Source organism: Carcharhinus amblyrhynchos, chromosome 25, assembly GCF_965287045.1.
Source record: "Carcharhinus amblyrhynchos chromosome 25, sCarAmb.v2.hapA, whole genome shotgun sequence".
NCBI classification, from domain to species: Eukaryota; Metazoa; Chordata; class Chondrichthyes; order Carcharhiniformes; family Carcharhinidae; genus Carcharhinus; species Carcharhinus amblyrhynchos.
The window spans coordinates 8,133,819-8,153,190 of record NC_137348.1 but is presented as its reverse complement, the minus strand read 5'-3'; the positions used below and the strand labels follow the sequence as shown (position 1 = coordinate 8,153,190).

General features: G+C 42.1%; 1 protein-coding gene across 3 annotated transcripts in view; it reads right to left on the bottom strand.

Annotated features, from left to right (window-relative positions):
* Window positions 1-19,372, bottom strand: part of camsap1b (calmodulin regulated spectrin-associated protein 1b) — a 109,212-nt gene that overhangs the window by 54,464 nt on the left and 35,376 nt on the right. For all 3 annotated transcript variants that reach the window (XM_080212379.1, XM_080212380.1, XM_080212381.1), the window contains exon 2: window positions 7,109-7,371. In XM_080212379.1, the coding sequence (XP_080068505.1) occupies window positions 7,109-7,371 (263 nt within the window). The remainder of the gene's footprint in view (window positions 1-7,108; window positions 7,372-19,372) is intronic.

Sequence of the window (19,372 nt, the reverse complement as noted above, 5' to 3'; positions counted from 1 at the left end):
ATTCGCAATTCCCCGATTATCAATAGTTCCCGAATTCTGCCTTTGCTGTCCTTCGTTTGTATATGCACATGCTTGTCCTGCACTCCAATTAACTGCTCTTAAAAGAATCCCACATGCCAGATGTGGATTCACCCTCATACAGCCTCTCCCAATCAACAGTCTTCAAATCATGCCTAATCCAGCTGTAGTCAGCCTTTCCCCAGTTTAGCACCTTAACCCTAGGGCAACATTTTCCTTTCCCATGAGTATTCGAAAACTTACAGAATTGTGGTCATGTTCGCCACATGACCCCCCACTGTAACTTTGATCACCTGGCTGGGCTTATTCCCTAGGATCAGATACAGAAGGATGGAGAGATGCTTCAGCGTGATTTGGATAGGCTGTGTGTATTCTCAAACCATGACTTCTAGATTCCCTACCATCGAGAACATTCTTTCTGAATCTACATGTCTAACCCTATTAGAATTTATAAGTTTCTATGAGTTCCTCTCTCATCCTTTTAAACTCCAATGAAAAGCAATCCAACCAACTTAGTCTCTCCTCATATGACAGACCTGACATTCCAGAAATCAGCCTGGTAAACCTTCACCGTATTCCCGCTACAGTAAGGGTATCCTTCCTCAGACAAGGACACCAAAACTGCACATAATACTCCAGGTGTGGCCTCAACAATACCCTTTACAATTGCAGTAAAACATCTCTATTCCTAGACTCCAATCCTCTCGCTTTGAGGGCCAACACATCATTTGCCTTCTTTACTGCCTGCTGTACATAAGCATTTATTTTCAGTGGCTGATGCACAAGGACATCAAGTTCTCGCTGAGTATCGACATCTCTCAATTTACACTCATTCAAGTAATAATCTGAATTCCTATTAATGCTACCAAAGTGAATCACCTCACATTTATCCACATTATAGTGCATGTGCCATGCAAATGCCCACACACACAGCCTACTTAAATCACACTGAAGCATCTCTGCATCCTCATTACAGCACACCCACCCAATTTTGTATCATCTGCAAATTTGGAGATAATCATTAATGTGAATGGTTGGGGTCCTAGCACAGGTCCCTGTGGTCATTGCCTGCCAATCAGGGAAAAAAACCCACAATCAGCACAATTCTCTGGACAAGACAGGTTTCAAGCCAATGTTCCACCAAATTTATCCTGAATTGCTTTGTATTATCTTAAAAGATTTCACTCTGGGTCAGACGCGGCACTTTTGGTTTCATATTCACCCCTCCACAACAAATCACTTTCCTATCCATACATTGAATTGGATATTCTGCATTTTTTGAATGATCCAATGACACGTAGTGCATTGATAGCAACTCAAATCGATGACAAAACAACACAAAACATCAAGCAGGGTAGCATACATCTTTTCAATCTTTGTGAAGACTTTTTTCCTCCGTCAACCACCCACTTATTCCATCCAGTGCAGGCATAGTCCCTGAATGGCTCGCTGAAGCACACAGCCAAAAAGGTTGAACCATGGATATTAGACCTCTTGACATTACTGCAATGTGGGTGTTAATTCATCTCAGGCACCTCTCAGTTTCATGGGATGTGAACATGCCCCACACATCATCAATGAACAACTTCGCTCCATCCTCATCCATTCAACTGGCAACATCCACAAAACTTCCAGCAGGAAACTTGATTTTCAGCATGGTTTTATGTTTGAAAATGACCGTAAGCTTTAATTTTGTTCCATTGGCCATGCGGGCTTGCACAGTGGTTTCCAACAGGGCTGTTTTTGATTTTTTTCCACTCTAAGTATACTGAAATTCATGGTTCTTTCATCCATGTTACCAATGTGACCTTTTGGGTGTTTTTGCTACTGCCTGATGAAGAACCACTGGGATCTGAAAATTTTGGCAGAGGTCTCTTGGTATTCCCTGAGCAATCTTGGTCTTCTGCAGTAACACTAGACATTTCCATAAAGCAACTACGAACTAGCTGTGTTCTGAAATCTTTGTTGTTTGTGTCTGATTTGGCGCAGTTCAAGTACTTACATACACTTGGCATTTTTGGCGATGATACAGCCATGCTGATGATTTTCAAGGACACGTTTTCTTATTCATTCACGTGATGTGGCCATTGCTGGGTAGGTCGGTACTTCTTGGTTATCTCTAATTGCCCTTGAGAAGATGGTGGCGAGCTGCTTTTTTGAACCACTGCAGTCCATTCTAACACATGCTTTCCGAAACCAGGCCAGTGGCTGGTCCCTGCTCTCCTGTTGCACATGGTCTTGGGCATCTTCCTCAGGGCAGATTCTTCCATTCTCAACAGATTTTCACCATCACCGATTCTCTCACTGCAGCACAATTATTTGACAAGTTAGCAAATCTTCCGAATTGGGGCATGAAACCAGCTTGGTACTTCTTTCTTCTTGCAGGAGAACCCATGCTTGATCATCCATCGCCAAGTACAGTCTGTGCTGTGTGGGCGTGTATGTTACGGTGCTGTTTAAGAAAGGTAGCAGACAAAAGGCAGGGAATTATAGGCTGGTTAGCTTAACGTCCATAGTTGGAAAAATGCTAGAATCCATCATTAAAGAAGAAATAGTAGGACACCTAGAAAAGAATGGTTTGATCAAGCAGACGCAGCATGGATTCGTGAAGGGGAAGCCGTGTTTAACAAATTTACTGGATTTCTATGAAGATGTGACTGGTGCGGTAGACTGAGGGGAACCGGTGGATGTGGTGTTTTTAGGATTTCCAGAAGGCGTTCGATAAGGTGCCTCACAAAAAGGTTGCTGCAGAAGGTTAGGATACACGGAGTTGGGGGTAAAGTGTTAGTGTGGATTGAGGATTGGTTATCTAACAGGAAACAGAAAGTTGGAATCAATGGATGCTTTTCTGGTTAGCAGTTGGTGACTAGTGGAGTGCCGCAGGGGCCTCAACTGTTTACCATTTACATAGATGATCTGGAGGAGGGGGCTGAGTGTAGGGTAACAAAATTTGCTGATGACACGAAGATGAGTGGAAAAGCGAATTGTGTGGAGGGCGCAGAAAGTCTGCAGAGAGATCTGGATAGGCTGTGAGTGGGCGAAGACCTGGTAGATGGAGTATAACATTAGCAAATGTGAGGTTATCCACTTTGGTAGAAATAATAGTAGGAGGGATTATTATTTAAAGGGTGACAAGCTGCAGCATGCTACTGTGCAGAGGGACCTGGAGGTCCTTGTGCACCAATTGCAAAAACTCAAGTCTGTAGGTGATCAAGAAGGCGAATAGAATGTTGGCCTTTATAGCAAGGAGGATTGAATATAAAAGCAGGGAGGTCTTGCTGCAACTGTACAAGGCACTGGTGAGGCCGCAACTGGAGTACGGTGTGCAGTTTCGGTCCCCTTATTTGAGAATGGATATATTGGCCTTGGAGGGAGTACAGAGAAGTTCACCAAGCTGATACCAGAGATGAGGGGGTTAGCTTATGAGGAGTGATAGAATAAAGTGGGCCTGTACTCATTAGAGTTTGGAAGGCTGAGGGGGCATCTTATAGAGACTTACAAGATAATGAAGGGGCTAGATAGGGTAGAGGAGAGATTTTTTCCGCTTAGAAAGGAAAACAGAACTAGAGGGCACAGCCTCAAAATAGGCGGGGGGGGAGGGGGTGCAGTTTAGAACGGAGTTGAGGAGGAACTTCTTCACTCAAAGGGTGGTGATTTTCTGGAATTCTTAGCCCATTGAAGTGGTGGAGGCTACCTCGTTGAATATATTTAAGTCACGGGTAGATAGATTTCTGATAGACAAGGGAATTGAGGGTTATGGGGAGAAAGTGGAGAAGTGGAACTGATCCTCTTCAGATCAGCCATGACCTAATTGAATGGCGGGGCAGGCTCAAAGGGCTAGACGGCCTACTCCTGCTCCTATTTCTTATGTTCTTATGAACCTTCTTGTTACAGGCTGTGTTGCCATCTGCTTCACCCCATGCACCAAATAACTCTGAACACTTATTGCTGAGCTGAAAAATTGAAGCCAACCCAAATGCAAGTAAAGCCCCAAACATGCATCTTTCAACTGAAAGATATAGGGGCCGGCTTATACGCTGTGTATGGGCCTCAACTCGCTTTTAGGCACCAAGCGAAATTAGGTTGGCATACACACTACAATCTATGATAGGTATGGATCTTTATTGGAACTGTAAACAAGCATGTCCAAACATTTTAGAAAGCCATTTGTACCTACTTTGCACCAAATGACTTTGTGTCGCCTCAATGAGAACTTTAATATCATCTAACAGTGGCCTGTTTTACTATTAAACAGCCTGCAGATTTGCAGAGCATGCAACTATTAACTTTGTGAGTGCAACGTCTGTTATTTCATTCAATTCCTCTTTATCTTTGCTGCCCTTAAACATACTAAAATACTTAACTTTTCATTTCCCAGTTTTGATGAGATATTAACCTGCCTTTCCTTTAGAGGCTGACGGCCCATTGTTTATTTCCAGCATTTTCTGCTTTTGATTCAAATTTACAGTAAATTCTGTTTACTCACATTTCTGTTTGTAGCATTATACATTTCACGTGGACTGCATTATCAATTACATATGAAAGATATATTGCAATAAGTAGATTCAGTTTACTGCAATCTGAAAGTCATCACACAATAAAAACTTTGCAATTAGTGCAAATAAGCTGCAGGAAATTGTTGGAAAGATAGTAAAGCAGCAGACAACCTCAATTCATACAGCCAAATTACAAATATGTGCCAAATGCACTGTGCTACCAAAACTCTACATTAGCTTTTTCAACATTAACATGACCCAAGCAAATGCCGGTGCTCAGTGGGACTAATATATGTGAAAGGCTTGATCATTATTTGTGGTTTCTCGTTTCCATCTCCTGCTCATTACGTTGATGAGTTGCAAAGGAAAAGACATTGCCATCAATACAAGCGTTTGATAATTGTGTCCGTGCTGTAGAACATCCTGAATAAGCTCATTTACTCCAAAGTCTGGACATAATTACTTGAACAGAGGTCACTCTGTACAAAATTCTCCATTCCTCAAGTCCTTATTTTCACAATTCATCTCGTCAATTTATTTTAGAATCATAGAATAAAATCCCTACAGTACAGAAGGAGGTCATTCAGCCCATCAAGTCTGTACTGACCACAATCCCACCCAGGCCCTAGTCCTGTAACCCCCACATTTACCCTGCTAATCCCCCTTACACTAGGGTCAATTTAGCATGGCCAATCCACCTAACCTGCACATCTTTGGATTGTGGGAGGAAATCGGAGCACCCGGGGGAAGCCCACGCAGACACACGGAGAAAGTGCAAACTCCACACAGACAATGACGAGGCTGGAATTGAACCTGAATACCAGGCGCTTTGAGGCAGCAGTGCTAACCATTGTGCCATCATTTGTAAAGTGTGGCATGAAGACTTTCTGCATCAGCCAAGTAACTTCAAACTAATAGGCAAACGGGCCAAAGAGACAGAGCTTTTAAATCTCACTTATTATTTTCACAGACAACACAAATGAATATTCATGATATGCTACTGGCTCATGGAAAGAGAATAACGGAAAGCAGAAGGAATAAATGGCATATGCAAAATTGTGACTAGAACCTCTCGTAAGATTAAGAATATTAACCTGTGGAACATTGACAGAAATAAAGTCAGAAACCAAATAAAAGTATTTCCAAAAGTTCTCAGAAAAATTGATCCCTATTCCAACATAATTTTAATCAACCCCCCCAAAAAAGCACGTGCAGTTATCATCATGGCGACACAAGCATGGATGATTTTGTACTATTGCAATGCAATTATCTCCAACCCTTCAGGTTTCATACATGCAGCAAAACAAGCAAAGATAAGCTCATGGAAGCCCAAAATGCTGACACAGTGAGAACCTATGTATTTCCCTGGTGTCTCAGTGCACCACTGACTCGCCCAGCTTTGTAAACTGGTCAAGGTGGCTCAGTATACAAGCATTCTGGTATCATGCTGTAAAGTAATATCATGACAGAAAATAGCATTGTGATGGAAGCACGCTGATGCTTTGACCTGGTGAAACATTAGTGCACTAATCTTTTGAACATATACCATACCGGAAATCTCAGCATCCAAACAAGGATCACAGTCATACACGGAATTGCAGGTTTTCATATTCACAACTTCAGGGCGGCACAGTGATTAGCACTGCTGCTTCACAATGCCAGGGATCCAGGTTCGGTTCCCAGCTTGGGTTACTGTTTGTGCGGAGTCTGCATGTTCTCCCTCCATCTGCATGAGTTTCCTTCGGATGCTCCAGTTTCCTCTCACTGTCTGAAAGACGTGCTGGTTAGGTGCATTGGCCATGCTAAATTCTCCCCCAGTGTACCCAAACAGATGTTGGAGTGTGATGACTAGAGGATTTTCACACCAACTTCACTGCAATATGAATGTAAGCCTACTTGTGAGTAATAAATAAACTTTATCTTACACAGGAGGCTGGCAACAGTTCAGAGAAATCAGCCAACACACTTCGATTCCTGCCCAAAATCTTTAAGCAGAGTGACTGCCAAAGATAAAAAGGACACACTCAAACATGACCACAAACAGTCACTGTCAACAGCTGGAAAATTTTCCCAGCTCATCATCCAAATGCAGCATTGGGTGTACAAACATTGGTGTGTGGGTCTCTTGAAGGAAAAATGGCAACTGAAATGCAAATAGCAGCAGCCTGTAAACCACAGAAGACAGCTTTAGTCTATGCAACATGCTGGTAAGATTTCTGCTCAAACTGGCTGTAACAGACAGCATCTCAGAAATCAAGATCAGTTCTCTTTCCAAAAGTAGTGCTCAACTCTCAAGTACAAAGGACTACACAGTGGACATTTAAAATATTCACTCTTTCAGTACATTCAACATCACAAATTTCTACCTCGCACATCACAAAACCTACTATTTTAAACCAAGACTGTGGTGCAATTGCTGCACTTATGCCAAAAGCCTTTAGAACAATGATAATGGCAGATTATTACATAAAAAACAATTGTTTTTTTGTGTTATGCATATGCATTTTCTCCACAGAAGGCAGGAAGCTAATTTAATAATAATTATCTACTACCAGGAAAACCTAACATAACTGAAAAAAAATTCTTTCACTTACCATTTTGATTGGAGACTGTGTAAGGTCCGATTCTGAAACTGGTACATCATCACTTTCCATGACATAAATGCCTTTGCGAGACAATGCTTGAATGACAGGCTGGTGACCCTGCAATGCAGCCACCTGATCCCCTTTCAAAATTAGGCTGCAGACACGGCAATACAGTTCACTTGACAGCAGCAACTTGATGACAGGTGGTTTGATGTGCTCCTGTTCATACTGGTCAGTGTAGAAAGCATCCCTCAAATCCTCAGGGATATTATCTGCAATGAAGCGCAAAAGAGATTAGAAGAATCTCCACACATTTAGAGCCAATCATAAATTTCTCATTTCCCCCAAACATAAATTTCTAATGAAACAGATGGTCAATTCAGAGTCCCATTCCTTGAGCTTGACTGATACTGAAATCTGTAAACCAATACATTTAGATAAAACCATTCCAGAGCATTCAGTTTTAAGGAAGTTATTTAAGAACTCATTAATACCTGTTACAACAAAGTAGCATTTTTATTTATTTTTTCATGAGAAGCGAAAACCAGCATTTGTTGTCCATCCCTAATTGCCCCTTGCACTGAGTGGCTTACGAGGTCATTTCAGAGGGCAGTTAAGAATCAACCACATTGCTGTGGGTCTGAAGTTACATGTAGAGCATACCAGCTAAGCATGGCAGATTTCCATCCCTAAAGGATATGAATGGACCAGATGGATTTTTACAATCGATGACCGTTTCACGATTACCATCACAGAGACTAGCTTTATATACTAGATTTATTAATTGAACTTTTATTCCACCAGATGCTGTGGTGGGATTTGAAGCTATGACCCCAGAGCATTAACCTGGGCCTCTGGACTACTAGACCAATGGCACTATCACTATACCACTCTCTCCTCCTTACTCTAGCTCGTGTGCAGCTAAAGGAAATACATTCAAAACTGCTCTACACAGACCTCAGGAAATTTGTTTCAAGATGAAACAAAGCTCATGTGTCTTTAAAAATAATATGGCTAACAACTTACATGGTGCCTTTCCACATTTGCGAAACAAAACATTCCAAAGCTCTTAAAAGTCAAGGAAAAGTTACACACAAACATACAAATTACCAAACTCCTTATACACCTATGTCTGTGGCCAAATTCCCCTCCAACTCAATTTTCAAGTTTGCTGATGGATTGGATCTCAAGTAATGACGAGTGTGCACAGGAATGAGAGAATCTGGTGAACTGGTACGACGACAGTAATCTCTCCCTCAATGTCAACAAAACAAAGGAGATAGTCATTGACTTCAGGAAGCATGGAGGAGAATGTGTCCCTGTCTACATCAATGGGAACAAACTAGAAATGGTTGAGAGCTTCAGGTTTTTTGGGTATTCAGATCACCAACAACCTGTTCTGGTCCCCCCAGGCCGACTCTATAGTTAAGAAAGCCCACCAACACCTCTACTTTCTCAGAAGACTAAGGAAATTTGGCCTGTTAGCAACAACTCACCATGATTTTACTGGTGCACCACAGAAGGCATTCTTTCGGGTTGTATCACATCTTTAATGGTTCCTGTTCTGCACAAGATCGCAAAAAGCTACAAAGGGCCGTGAATGTAATCCAATTCGTCACACAATCCAATCTCCCAAGCATTGACTGTCAATCCTTCCCGCTGCCTGGGAAAAACAGCCAGCATACAATCAAAGACCCCACACACCCCAGATATTCTCTCTTCCACCTTCCTTCATCGGGAAAAGATACAAAAGTCTGATGTCACGTACCAACCAACTCAAGAACGGCTCCTACTGCTATCAGACTTTTGAATGGACCTACCTACACCCTAGCTATGACTGTAACACTACATTCTGCACTCTCCCCTTTCCTGCATTACAACTGTATGCTTTGTCTATATTGCCCGCAAGAAACAATACTTTTCACTGCATACTAATACATGTGACAATAATAAATCAAAATTAGGAGCGGGACAGCACATTCCTCCCTACCCCCGATAACCTTTCATCCCCTTGTTCATCCCTCGGCCTTGAAAGCACTGCCTTTTGAGGAAGAGTCTCCCAGAGATTCAACACCATTTGAAGAAAAACATTTTCCCCAGCTCGCCTTAAATGAAAGACCCCTTATTTTTAAACTGGGACCTCTAGCTCTAGATTCTTTGACAAGGGGAAACATCCTTTCCACATCCACCCTCTCAACACCCCTCAAGATTGGGCTTCGACCAAGTAACCTCTTACTCTTCTAAACTCTAGTGGGTACAAACAGAACCTCTCCAACTTTTCCTCACGAAACAACCCACCCATTCTTGGTATTTCTCTAGTAAACCTTCTCTGAACTGCTTCTAACACATTTACATATTTCCTTAAATATGGACACCAATACTGTACACATTACTCCAGATATGGCATCACCAAGTCTGAAGCAAAACCTCCCTACTGTTGTAATCAATTCACCTCACACTATAGGGGATTTTCACAGTAACTTCATTGCAGTGTGTATGTAAGCCTACTTGTGACATTAATAAATAAATTTAAAAACTTAAACAATAACATTCTATTAACGTTCCTAATTACTTGCTGCACCTATATACTAATTTTTGTGATTCAGGCACTTGGACCCTCAGATCCTCTACATCTCAAAGCTCTGCAATCTCTCACTGGTTAGATAAGCTCCTTTTTTATTCTTTCTGCCAAAATGGACAATTTTATATTTGCCCACATAATACTCCATATGCCAGACTTTTGCCCACTCAAGTAATTGGTGCCCCTTTGTCATCTTCACAATTTACTTTCCTACTTAGCTTTGTGTCATCAGCACATCTAGCAACCATAGCTTTAGTCCTTTCATCCAAATCTTTTCTCCGCTACAACTCTCTCCAACTTTTACAGATGCACCATAGAAAGCATTCTTTCTGGTTGTATCACAGCTTGGTACAGCTCCTGCTCTGTTCAAGACTGCAAGAAACTACAAAGGGTCGTGAACAAAGCCCAGTGCATCACTCAACCCAGCTTCCCATCCAATGACGCTTCCCGCTGCCTTGGAAGCAACCAGCGTAATCAAGGACCCCTTGCACCCCAGAAGTGCTCTTTTCCACCTTCTTCCACCGCGTAGAAGATAAAGTCAAAATGTTGAGAGGAATAGATAGGGTGGACTCTCAGAGGCTATTTCCCCGGGTTGAAATGGTCGCTACGAGAGGACACAGATTTAAGGTGCGGGGAGGGAGGTTCAGAAGTGATGTTAGGGGTAAGTTTTTCACTCAGAGGGTGGTGAGTGAATGGAATCGGCTGCCGTCAGTGGTGGTGGAGGCGAACTCGCTGGGGTCTTTTAAAAGACTCCTGGATGAGTATATGGGGTTTAATGAGATTGAGGGTTATAGATAGGTCTGTAGGTTGGTAGGTGATGATGTGATCGGCGCAACTTGTGGGCCGAAGGGCCTGTTTGTGCTGTAGTGTTCTATGTTCTAGATGTACCAACTGACTCAAGAACAGCTGCTTCCCTGCTACCATCAGACCTTTGAATGGGCCTACCTTATATTAAGTTGATCTTTCTCTACACCCTAGTATGATTGTAACACTATTCTGCACACTCTCTGCTCTCCTTCTCTATGTACGATATGCTTTGTCTGTATGGAGTGCAAGAAACAATTCTTTTCACTGTATACTAATACACATGACAATAATAAATCAAATCAAAAAATTGAGCACTGATCCCTGTAGCACCCAGCTCGTCATACCTGCCAACCAGAAAAAGACCCATTTATGCTGACTCTTTCAAGCTTCAATCATGCCAATGTGTTACCCCCTACACATGAACTTTTCCATAATAGTCTTCGATGTGCTTTGAGATTTTCCGAGACCCCTGCCATAACATCTTTAATAATGGCTTCTAACAATTTCCCTATGACAGATGTTACACTAACTGGCCTGTAGTTTCCTTTCTGTCTTCTTCCTTTTTGAATAAAGGAGTTACATTTGCTATCTTTCAATCCAAAAGGAACCTTCCTCTAATCTAGAGAATTATGGAAAATTGAAACAAATGCATCAACTATCTCATTGGCCACTTATCTGTTCTACGACCCCTGCTGTTTCTCATTTTCATAAATGACCTGGATGAGGAAGTGGAGGGATGGGTGAGGAAGTGGAGGGATGGGTGAGGGAAGTTCACCAACGATACAAAGGTTGGTGGTGTTGTGGATAGTCTGGAGGGATGTCAGAAGTTGCAGCGTGACATAGATAGGATGCAAGACTGGGCGGAGAAGTGGCAGATGGACTTCAACGCGGATAAATGTGTAGTCGTCCATTTTGGCAGGACCAATGGGATGAAGGAGTACAATATCAAGGGTAGGAGTCTTAGCTGTGTTGAAGAGCAGAAGGATCCTGGGGTCCGGGTCCATAGGACTCTTAAAAATCGGCCTCGCAGGTGGAGGGTGTGGTCAAGAAGGCGTATGGTGTACTGGCCTTCATTAATCGAGGGATTGAGTTTAGGAGTCAGGAGGTAATGCTGCAACTTTATAAGACCCTTGTCAGATCCCACTTGGAGTACTGCGTGCAGTTCTGGTGGCCTCACTACAGGAAGGATGCGGAAGCTATTGAGAGGGTGCAGAGGAGATTTACAAGGATGCTGCCTGGATTGGGAGGCTTGCCTTATGAAGATAGGTTGAGGGAGCTAGGTCTCTTCTCCCTGGAGAGACGGAGATTGAGAGACGACCTGATAGTGGTTTATAAAATGTTGAGGGGAATAGATAGGGTGGATCATCAGCAGGCTATTTCCCAGTGCTGAAATGGTCGCTATGAGAGGACACAGGTTTAAGGTGCTGGGAAGCAAGCGCAGAGGAGATGTTAGGGGTAAGTTTTTCACTCAGAGGGTGGTGTGTGAGTGGAATCAGCTGCCAGTGGTGGTAGAGGCGAACTTGCTGGGGTCTTTTAAAAGACTTCTGGATGAGTATATGGGATCTAATGGGATTGGGAGTTAGATAGTTCTATGGCTTGGTAGGTATAGATGTGATTGGTGCAACTTGTGGGCTGAAAGGCCTGTTTGTGCTGAAGTGTACTATGTTCTATTTAGGGTGAAGTCCATCCAGACATGAGATTTGGCTGCCCACAGGTCCAACAATTTCTCCAATACCACTTTCCTGGTGATCGTAATTTTCCCAGAATTTCTCCTATTTCCTGATTTACAGCTATTTCTGGGATGTTACTTGTTACCTGTGTCGTGAAGACCGATGTAAAATACTTGTTTAGTTCATCCACCATAGTCCTACTTTCCATTATCAATTCTCCAAACACACTTTCTACAGGACCAATCACTTTAACTCTTTTCTTATTTAAAGATCTACAGAAAGTCTTGCTATCCAGCTTTATATTGCTAGCTAGCTCTCTTTTGTATTCTAGTATTATCCTCCAAGGGCCCTCTTCTTGGGATTTTTACCACTCACTGGAATGAGTCTACTCTGTGCATTGAGATATTCCTCTAAATATCCGTCACTGAATCTTTACTTGATCTTTCCCTAAGCAGATGTGCCAATTCACTTTAGCTAGCTCAGTTTTTATGGGTTCATAATTGCCCTTATTTAAGTTTTAAATACTGGTCTTGGATGCACTCTTCTCTCCTTCAAACTAATGTAAAATTCAATCATATAATGATCACTGCTATCTAGATGGACCTTCACTGTGAGGTTACTAATTAATCCTAACTCAATGCACAAAACCACGTCTGGTATAGCCTGCCTTTTGGCTGGCTTCGGAACATGCTATCCTGAGAAACTATCCCTAAAACATTCTATGAAGTCCTCATCTACACAACCATTGCCTACCTGATTTTTTAAATCTATGTATAGATTAAAATCCTCCACCCCCAGGATTATTGCAGTGTCCACCTCAGTCCAGCACCAACATTTCTACATCATTGTCCAACAAGTTTGAGATTCTTTCAGCTTTCTGACAAGCTCCCATTATCTCTTATTTTATATTCTGCCCTACCATGTTGTTTCACAATGACTTCCTGCCTTTACCATTTCATATCTCAACCCAAACTGCCTCTTCATCCTGGTTTCCTGAATTTGGGTCATCCCTCTCTAATGTTTTAATGTTGTCATTTCATTGTTTTTGTAGCTTTTAGCCTTACCTGTTTATTCTCAGATTTGTACTCTTTCCCTTCCTGCCACGGTCTGTTTATCATTTCCCATACTAGTATCTTTCTCTTTTGCCTTGTCTCTATTCTTTAGTGTACCACATCCCTCAAATTTGATCCCTTGCACCCACTTTTTCAGTTTAAAACTATTTCCCTGGTTATGCAGCTCGCAAGGTTCAGGTGTACACTGAAGCTACAGATCCCATTTTCCCCAACACTGATGCCAGTGCCCACTAACCAGAACGCACTTCTCACACGCTCATTCTTTGAGCCACGTATTCACTTCTCTAATCTTATTTATCCTGTGCTAATTTGTACATAGATCAGGTAATAATCTAGATATTAGCACCTTTGAAGTTCTGCTTCTTAATTTGATGCCTAGCCCCTCATACCAATTTATGCAGAACTTCCTTCCTCATCATACCTAAGTCATTGGTACCTACATGGACCACAACCACTGGATCCTTCCCTTCCCACTGTAACTCCCTCTCCAACACTGAGCAGATATCCCAAACCCCGGCACTGGACTCTTGCGCTTTGCTACAGAAAATGGTGTCAATACACTCACCACTACATTCTTGTGTGCTCCCCCCATAGCTTCCTGTACCACAGTGCCATAGTCAGTCAGGTCATGCATCCTATAGCCGTCTCATCCAAACAAGCTGAAAGAATCTCAAACTTGTTGGACAATGATGTAGAAATGCTGCTGTTGGACTGAGGTGGGCACAGTAAGAAGTCTCACAATACCAGGTTAAAGTCCAACAGGTTTATTTGAAGCATTCCAAAAGCTTATGATTCCAAATAAACCTGCTGGACTTTAACCTGGTGTTGAGAGACTTCTTATCGTTAGACAACTGCAGGGGCCGGCATTCCTGCCCTGATCTAGGAGGTGCGTCTGTCTCCTGGTACCAAGTATCCAGATGACATTTGTTTGAGCTTCTAGGTTGCAGCTCAGTAAAGGAGACACAAATTCTGCTTCTACATAAACTACCTTCTTTTTGATCCAACTCCAAATAGAATTCTCCACCAACAACCTAATGCCACCTGTAGCATTAGGACATCAAATTAGGACTTAATTGGAAGGTCTATTAATCCATTCCAACAGTGTCTCCTTCCTTAGAGAAGGAAAAAAATTTGATTCCACATAAAAACAACCTTCCCCTCTCCCTGATGTGCCACAGACTGTGCAGCCCAGCCCCAGCTAAATGTCTCTGAGCCGAAGTTCCTCGAGCCACAAGCACTTATTGAAGATCTGTTTGCCCTGAATCAGTGTTAAACAGAAGTTGTCACATGCTGCAGCTTTCACACATCATCTGCCCTGCCATCATTACTTAGTATTTACTTTATTGCCAAGTTGTGTACTATTTTAAACTTTATGGATAGAGTAAAACCTATCCACTTACCAGGTCCCCATCAAACAGCTAGTCCCTTTCCCTGTAGTACAGCAATAACCAATGCTAAAAGGTGAGAAAGATTGTAAACGCAACAGAAAACAAACAACTTCTCCCGCTTCATCAAACTCCCCACTTACCAAACTCCAAGTTTGCACACAGCTTTCTTAATGCATGCCATTTGCTTGGGTTTCACCACATGAACTGAATTTACAGAAAACTGAACTGGGACTACAGCACTAGATTAAACCAGTTAGCTAATTAACTACTCAGCTCCCACAGCTGAGTATGAGTTTATCCTGCCTAAACTGCTAGAAAGAACTTAACCTGCTTATACAGTACTTTACAGTTACTGCTAATCACAGACTAGATTAGATTTTAAGAACAAGATTTTAAAGACTTTAACTCCCCCATTTACCAAACTCCAAGCTTTCGCTCAGTTTGGGAAGTCTAGTTTGAAGGGCATTGTGACTGGAGGCTCTTTAGAAACACAATGGGTGGGATTCCCAGGATTTCCAGCTCCATGTTTCTCAGCAGTGGGCAGCAGTGTGCCATCCACTGACAATGAGACTTTCAGGTCCTGCCGCTGTCAGTGGCATTTCCCATTGATGTCATCCTATGCTGCCAGGAAACCGCAGGGGAGGTGCCCTGGCAGCAGGAACAGAGAATCCTGCCAATACCAAATGGCTGGAGGATTCCGGCCCATGAACTGGAAAGACTATAACAGATGAGAAAGCACATGCTGGTATGTGGAGCTCAAGAAGACAACAAAGGAAAGGTAAAATGAAAATATGAAAATGAAGAATGAGTATGTGAAGTGCATACACTGTGGTAAGAAAAGCCACGAGAGTTGACAGCGCACCAGGACATATATGCAGGATTTGGTAATGAAATAGGATACAGCAGCAGAGATTTGGATCAGTGGAAATCATGTAGGGTGCAAAAGAAAGCTGGAGGGAATTTGTGAGAATGAGATGTAAATTAGGGATGAGTTAGCAATGAAGCCAGGCAATATTCCATATGAAATGAAATTGTGGTAACTGATTGAAAGCACCATTTAAAACTCAGCTCAAAGCTTTTCTCAGTTTTTGTTTATTGTGCAGCCAGTAGGGAGGAGGTGGGATCAGCAACTAAGGTGTAAAGTTGTCAGGAGAAATGGAATAGGTTTAGACCCAAGGAAAATTCTAACTTATCCAGAACTGGACATAGTAACATTACAGCAGGAGGAAACCATCCAGCCCCTTGAGCCTAATCTGCCATTCAGCTAGATCATGGTTGATTATCTACTTCAACACTCCCCTTACATCAGTGTTTAGAAATCTATCAACTTCTGTATCGAACACGCTCAATGATCAAGCTTGCACATCCCTCTGGGATATAGAATTCCAAAGATTCAGCACCCGAATGAAGAAATTCCTCTTCATCTCAGTCCTGAATGGCTTGTCCCTAATTGTTAGACAGTGTCCCCTGGTTTTAGGCCCCTTGATGTGGAGATGCCAGTGTTGGACTGGGGTAAGTGCAGTAAGAAGTCTCACAACACCAGGTTAAAGTCCAACAGGTTTATATGGTAGCACAAGCCACAAGCTTTCGGAATGCTGCCCCTTCATCAGGTGAGTGAGAGTTCTGTTCACAAACAGGGCGTATAAAGACAAACTCAATTTACAAGATAATGGTTGGAATGCGAGTCTTTACAGATAATCAAGTCTTAAAAGGTATAGACAATGAGAGTGGAGAGAGGGCCAAGCACAGGTTAAAGAGATGTGTATTGTCTCCAGCGAGGGCAGTTGGTGAGATTTTGCAAGCCCAGGCAAGTTGTGAGGGTTACCAATAGTGTGATATGAACCCAAGATCCCGGTTGAAGCTGTCTTCATGTGTGCGGAACTTGGCTCAGTTTCAGCTCAGCGATTCTGCGTTGTCATGTGTCGTGAAGGCCATCTTGGAGAACACTTAGTCGAAGATCAACAGTTGAACATCAGTGACTGCTGAAGTGTTCCCCAACAGGAAGAGAACACTCCTGCCTGGTGATTGTCGAGCAGTGTTCATTCATCCACTGTCGTAGCGTCTGTATGGTCTCCCCAATGTACCGTGCCTCGGGATATCCTTTCCTGCAGCGTATCAGGTAGACAACGTTGGCCAACGTCTAGGCCCCCTGCCAGGGGAACCACTGTTTCTTCTGCTAGCCTGAGTTTTAACAATGAATACAAATCCGGTCTCCTCATTATTTCCTCATAGGGCAGTTCTGCCATCTCAGGTGGTCCAGTGAATCTCTGCTGTACCCCCTCTATGGGGGTGTGGGGGGCAAGGACACTCAGGTCCCTTTGGGCATCAAAATTCCTCAATCTCTCACTATTTAAAAATATTCTGCATCTCTGTTCCTCCAACCAAAAGTGAATAAATTCAATGAATCCACATAAAATTTCATCTACAATGTTCCTGTCCACTTACTGCTGGACAGATAATCATGCGTCAGGCACAGCCACAAAGTCAAAAGGTAAACAAGATGGACAGCTGGATGTCACTGGCATCTATTAACCTATCTTGTGAATCGTGTTGAAAAGCAACATTTAATTAAAAATAAAAGGAAGTACACAAAACAATAGAGGAAGACCATGCTTAAATTAATCATTTAATCCTACAAGTCATTTTCATTTAGGCAACTCCACAAGCCTCGAGTTATTTTCAATTTCAACTGAAATTAATGAATCTATTGTTACTTAGGCCTGAGTGACACCTATTATATATGCAGGCACCATATTAACCTCCTTCCAATTCTACAGACATCTCAAGTGGTATTCTCACAAATCTCCCCAGCTAGGATAAGCCTGGGGAATTCTTCATTGGGCTCAAGAGCACTTTTCTAGAATTTACATCACATTTACATAAAAGTCATTAATTTCACAAAGTATTATGAGGTTTTTATAGCACAGAAATAGCTTATTCTTCCCAATAGTCCATGCTTGATGTTTATGCTCAACACAAGTCAGGGTTTCTCCATCTGGAGAAGGCATGTTACTTATGAATGAGTGGAGAAAGCACTCTTTCAGAATACTGATCACTTGTGTCCATCTTCAGTTCAAAGTCCATTCCAATCTTTTATGGTTTGTGCTCTTTCTGCCTTCTTGCAGTAATACTATGAAAATCTTTCTTACTGTTACATTTTCCCAATGCACGGGGAATTTACAGCACAGAAACAAGTCATCCAGCCCAACTGGACCATGCAGTTATTTACCCTCCATACAAACGTTTTGTTTTCCTCTAGTCTCTCTTTACTTATGTTTAGGGGGAGATAATGGCCTAGTGGTATCATCGTTAGATTATTAAACCAGAAACTCAGCTAATGTTCTGGGGACCCGGATTTGAAGCCCACCACTGCAGACTTTTTTTTAAAATTCATTCATGGGACATGCACATTGCTGGCTGGCCAAATTTATTGCCCTCCCTAGTTGCCCGAGGGCAGTTGAGGGTCAACCACACTGCTGTGACTCTGGTGTCACTTGTGGGCCAGTCTAGGTAAGGATGGTAGATTTCCTTTCCAAAAGGACATTAATGAATTGATAAGTTTTTCCAACAATCGACAACGATTCCATGGTCATCAGTAGATTCTTAATTCCAAATTTTTTTTATTGAATTCAAATTCCATCATCTGCTGCAGTGCGATTTGAACCTGGGTTGCTAGAACGTTAGCTGAGGTTTTGGATCAATGATCTAGCAATGATACCACTAGGCCACCACCTCCCCTGGTTCAATTTGAATTCAATAAAACAACATCTGGAATTAAGAATCTACTGATCTAGCAAGTCACCTTAGGGGTTGGCAATAAATGCTGGCCAGACAGTGACACCCATATCCCACGAATGAATAAAAAAAACACCCGAAACTCTGCAAGTTCATGATGGATAAATGTGCTTCGTTGACATTTGTATCTTTCTGTGGAATTTTGGGTGTGCAGGAATAATTTTGTTGTATAACAAAAGTATGGTAAGTGGATGTGGTACAAACAGCACAATTCTTCCCTTTAGATGCATCCAGATCATACATTAAGCATAGAGGAGGCCATTTTGCCCATTGTGCCTGCACTGGTTGTTTGAAAGAGCTATCCAATTAATCCCACACCACTGTTTTCCCATAGCCCTGCAATTTTTTCCCTTCAAGTACTTATCCAATTTCCATTTGAAAGTTAACACCAAATCTGCTTCCAACATCCTCCCAGGCAGTGAATTCAATGTCATAACAGTTCATTGCATAAGAAAGTATTTTCGTCTCCTCACTGATTCTTTTGCCAACTACATTAAGTCTGTGTGCTCTTGTTATCCGCCCTTTTGCCAACAGAAACAATTTCTCCCTATTTACTCGATCAAAGCCCTCATTTGTCTTTTGTATATGTGGCTCAGTGCTGGACAACACATTCCAGGTTGATTGTGATAAACAGTAAAAATAGAAACAAATTCCTTGCATTCTTTTGCAGCACGTAACCCTGGAATATTACCATTTATAGAAAAAAATACTAAAGACTAACATCTGCTTCTATCAAATTAAGAAACCTGAAGCATCCAGCAGATTGAATGAATTACAGGACCAAAATATATCTATAATGCTAAGATTTTAAATACAGTAAGCTTCACTAAGAAAGATACATTATATGTACCATAAAGAAAAGTGGAAATGTAAGTAGGTGACAGCCTTAAAAATGAACAAACAAATCTTTGGTTTTGTATCCTAAGGCACAGTATATGGAAGGAAAGAATAACAAACTA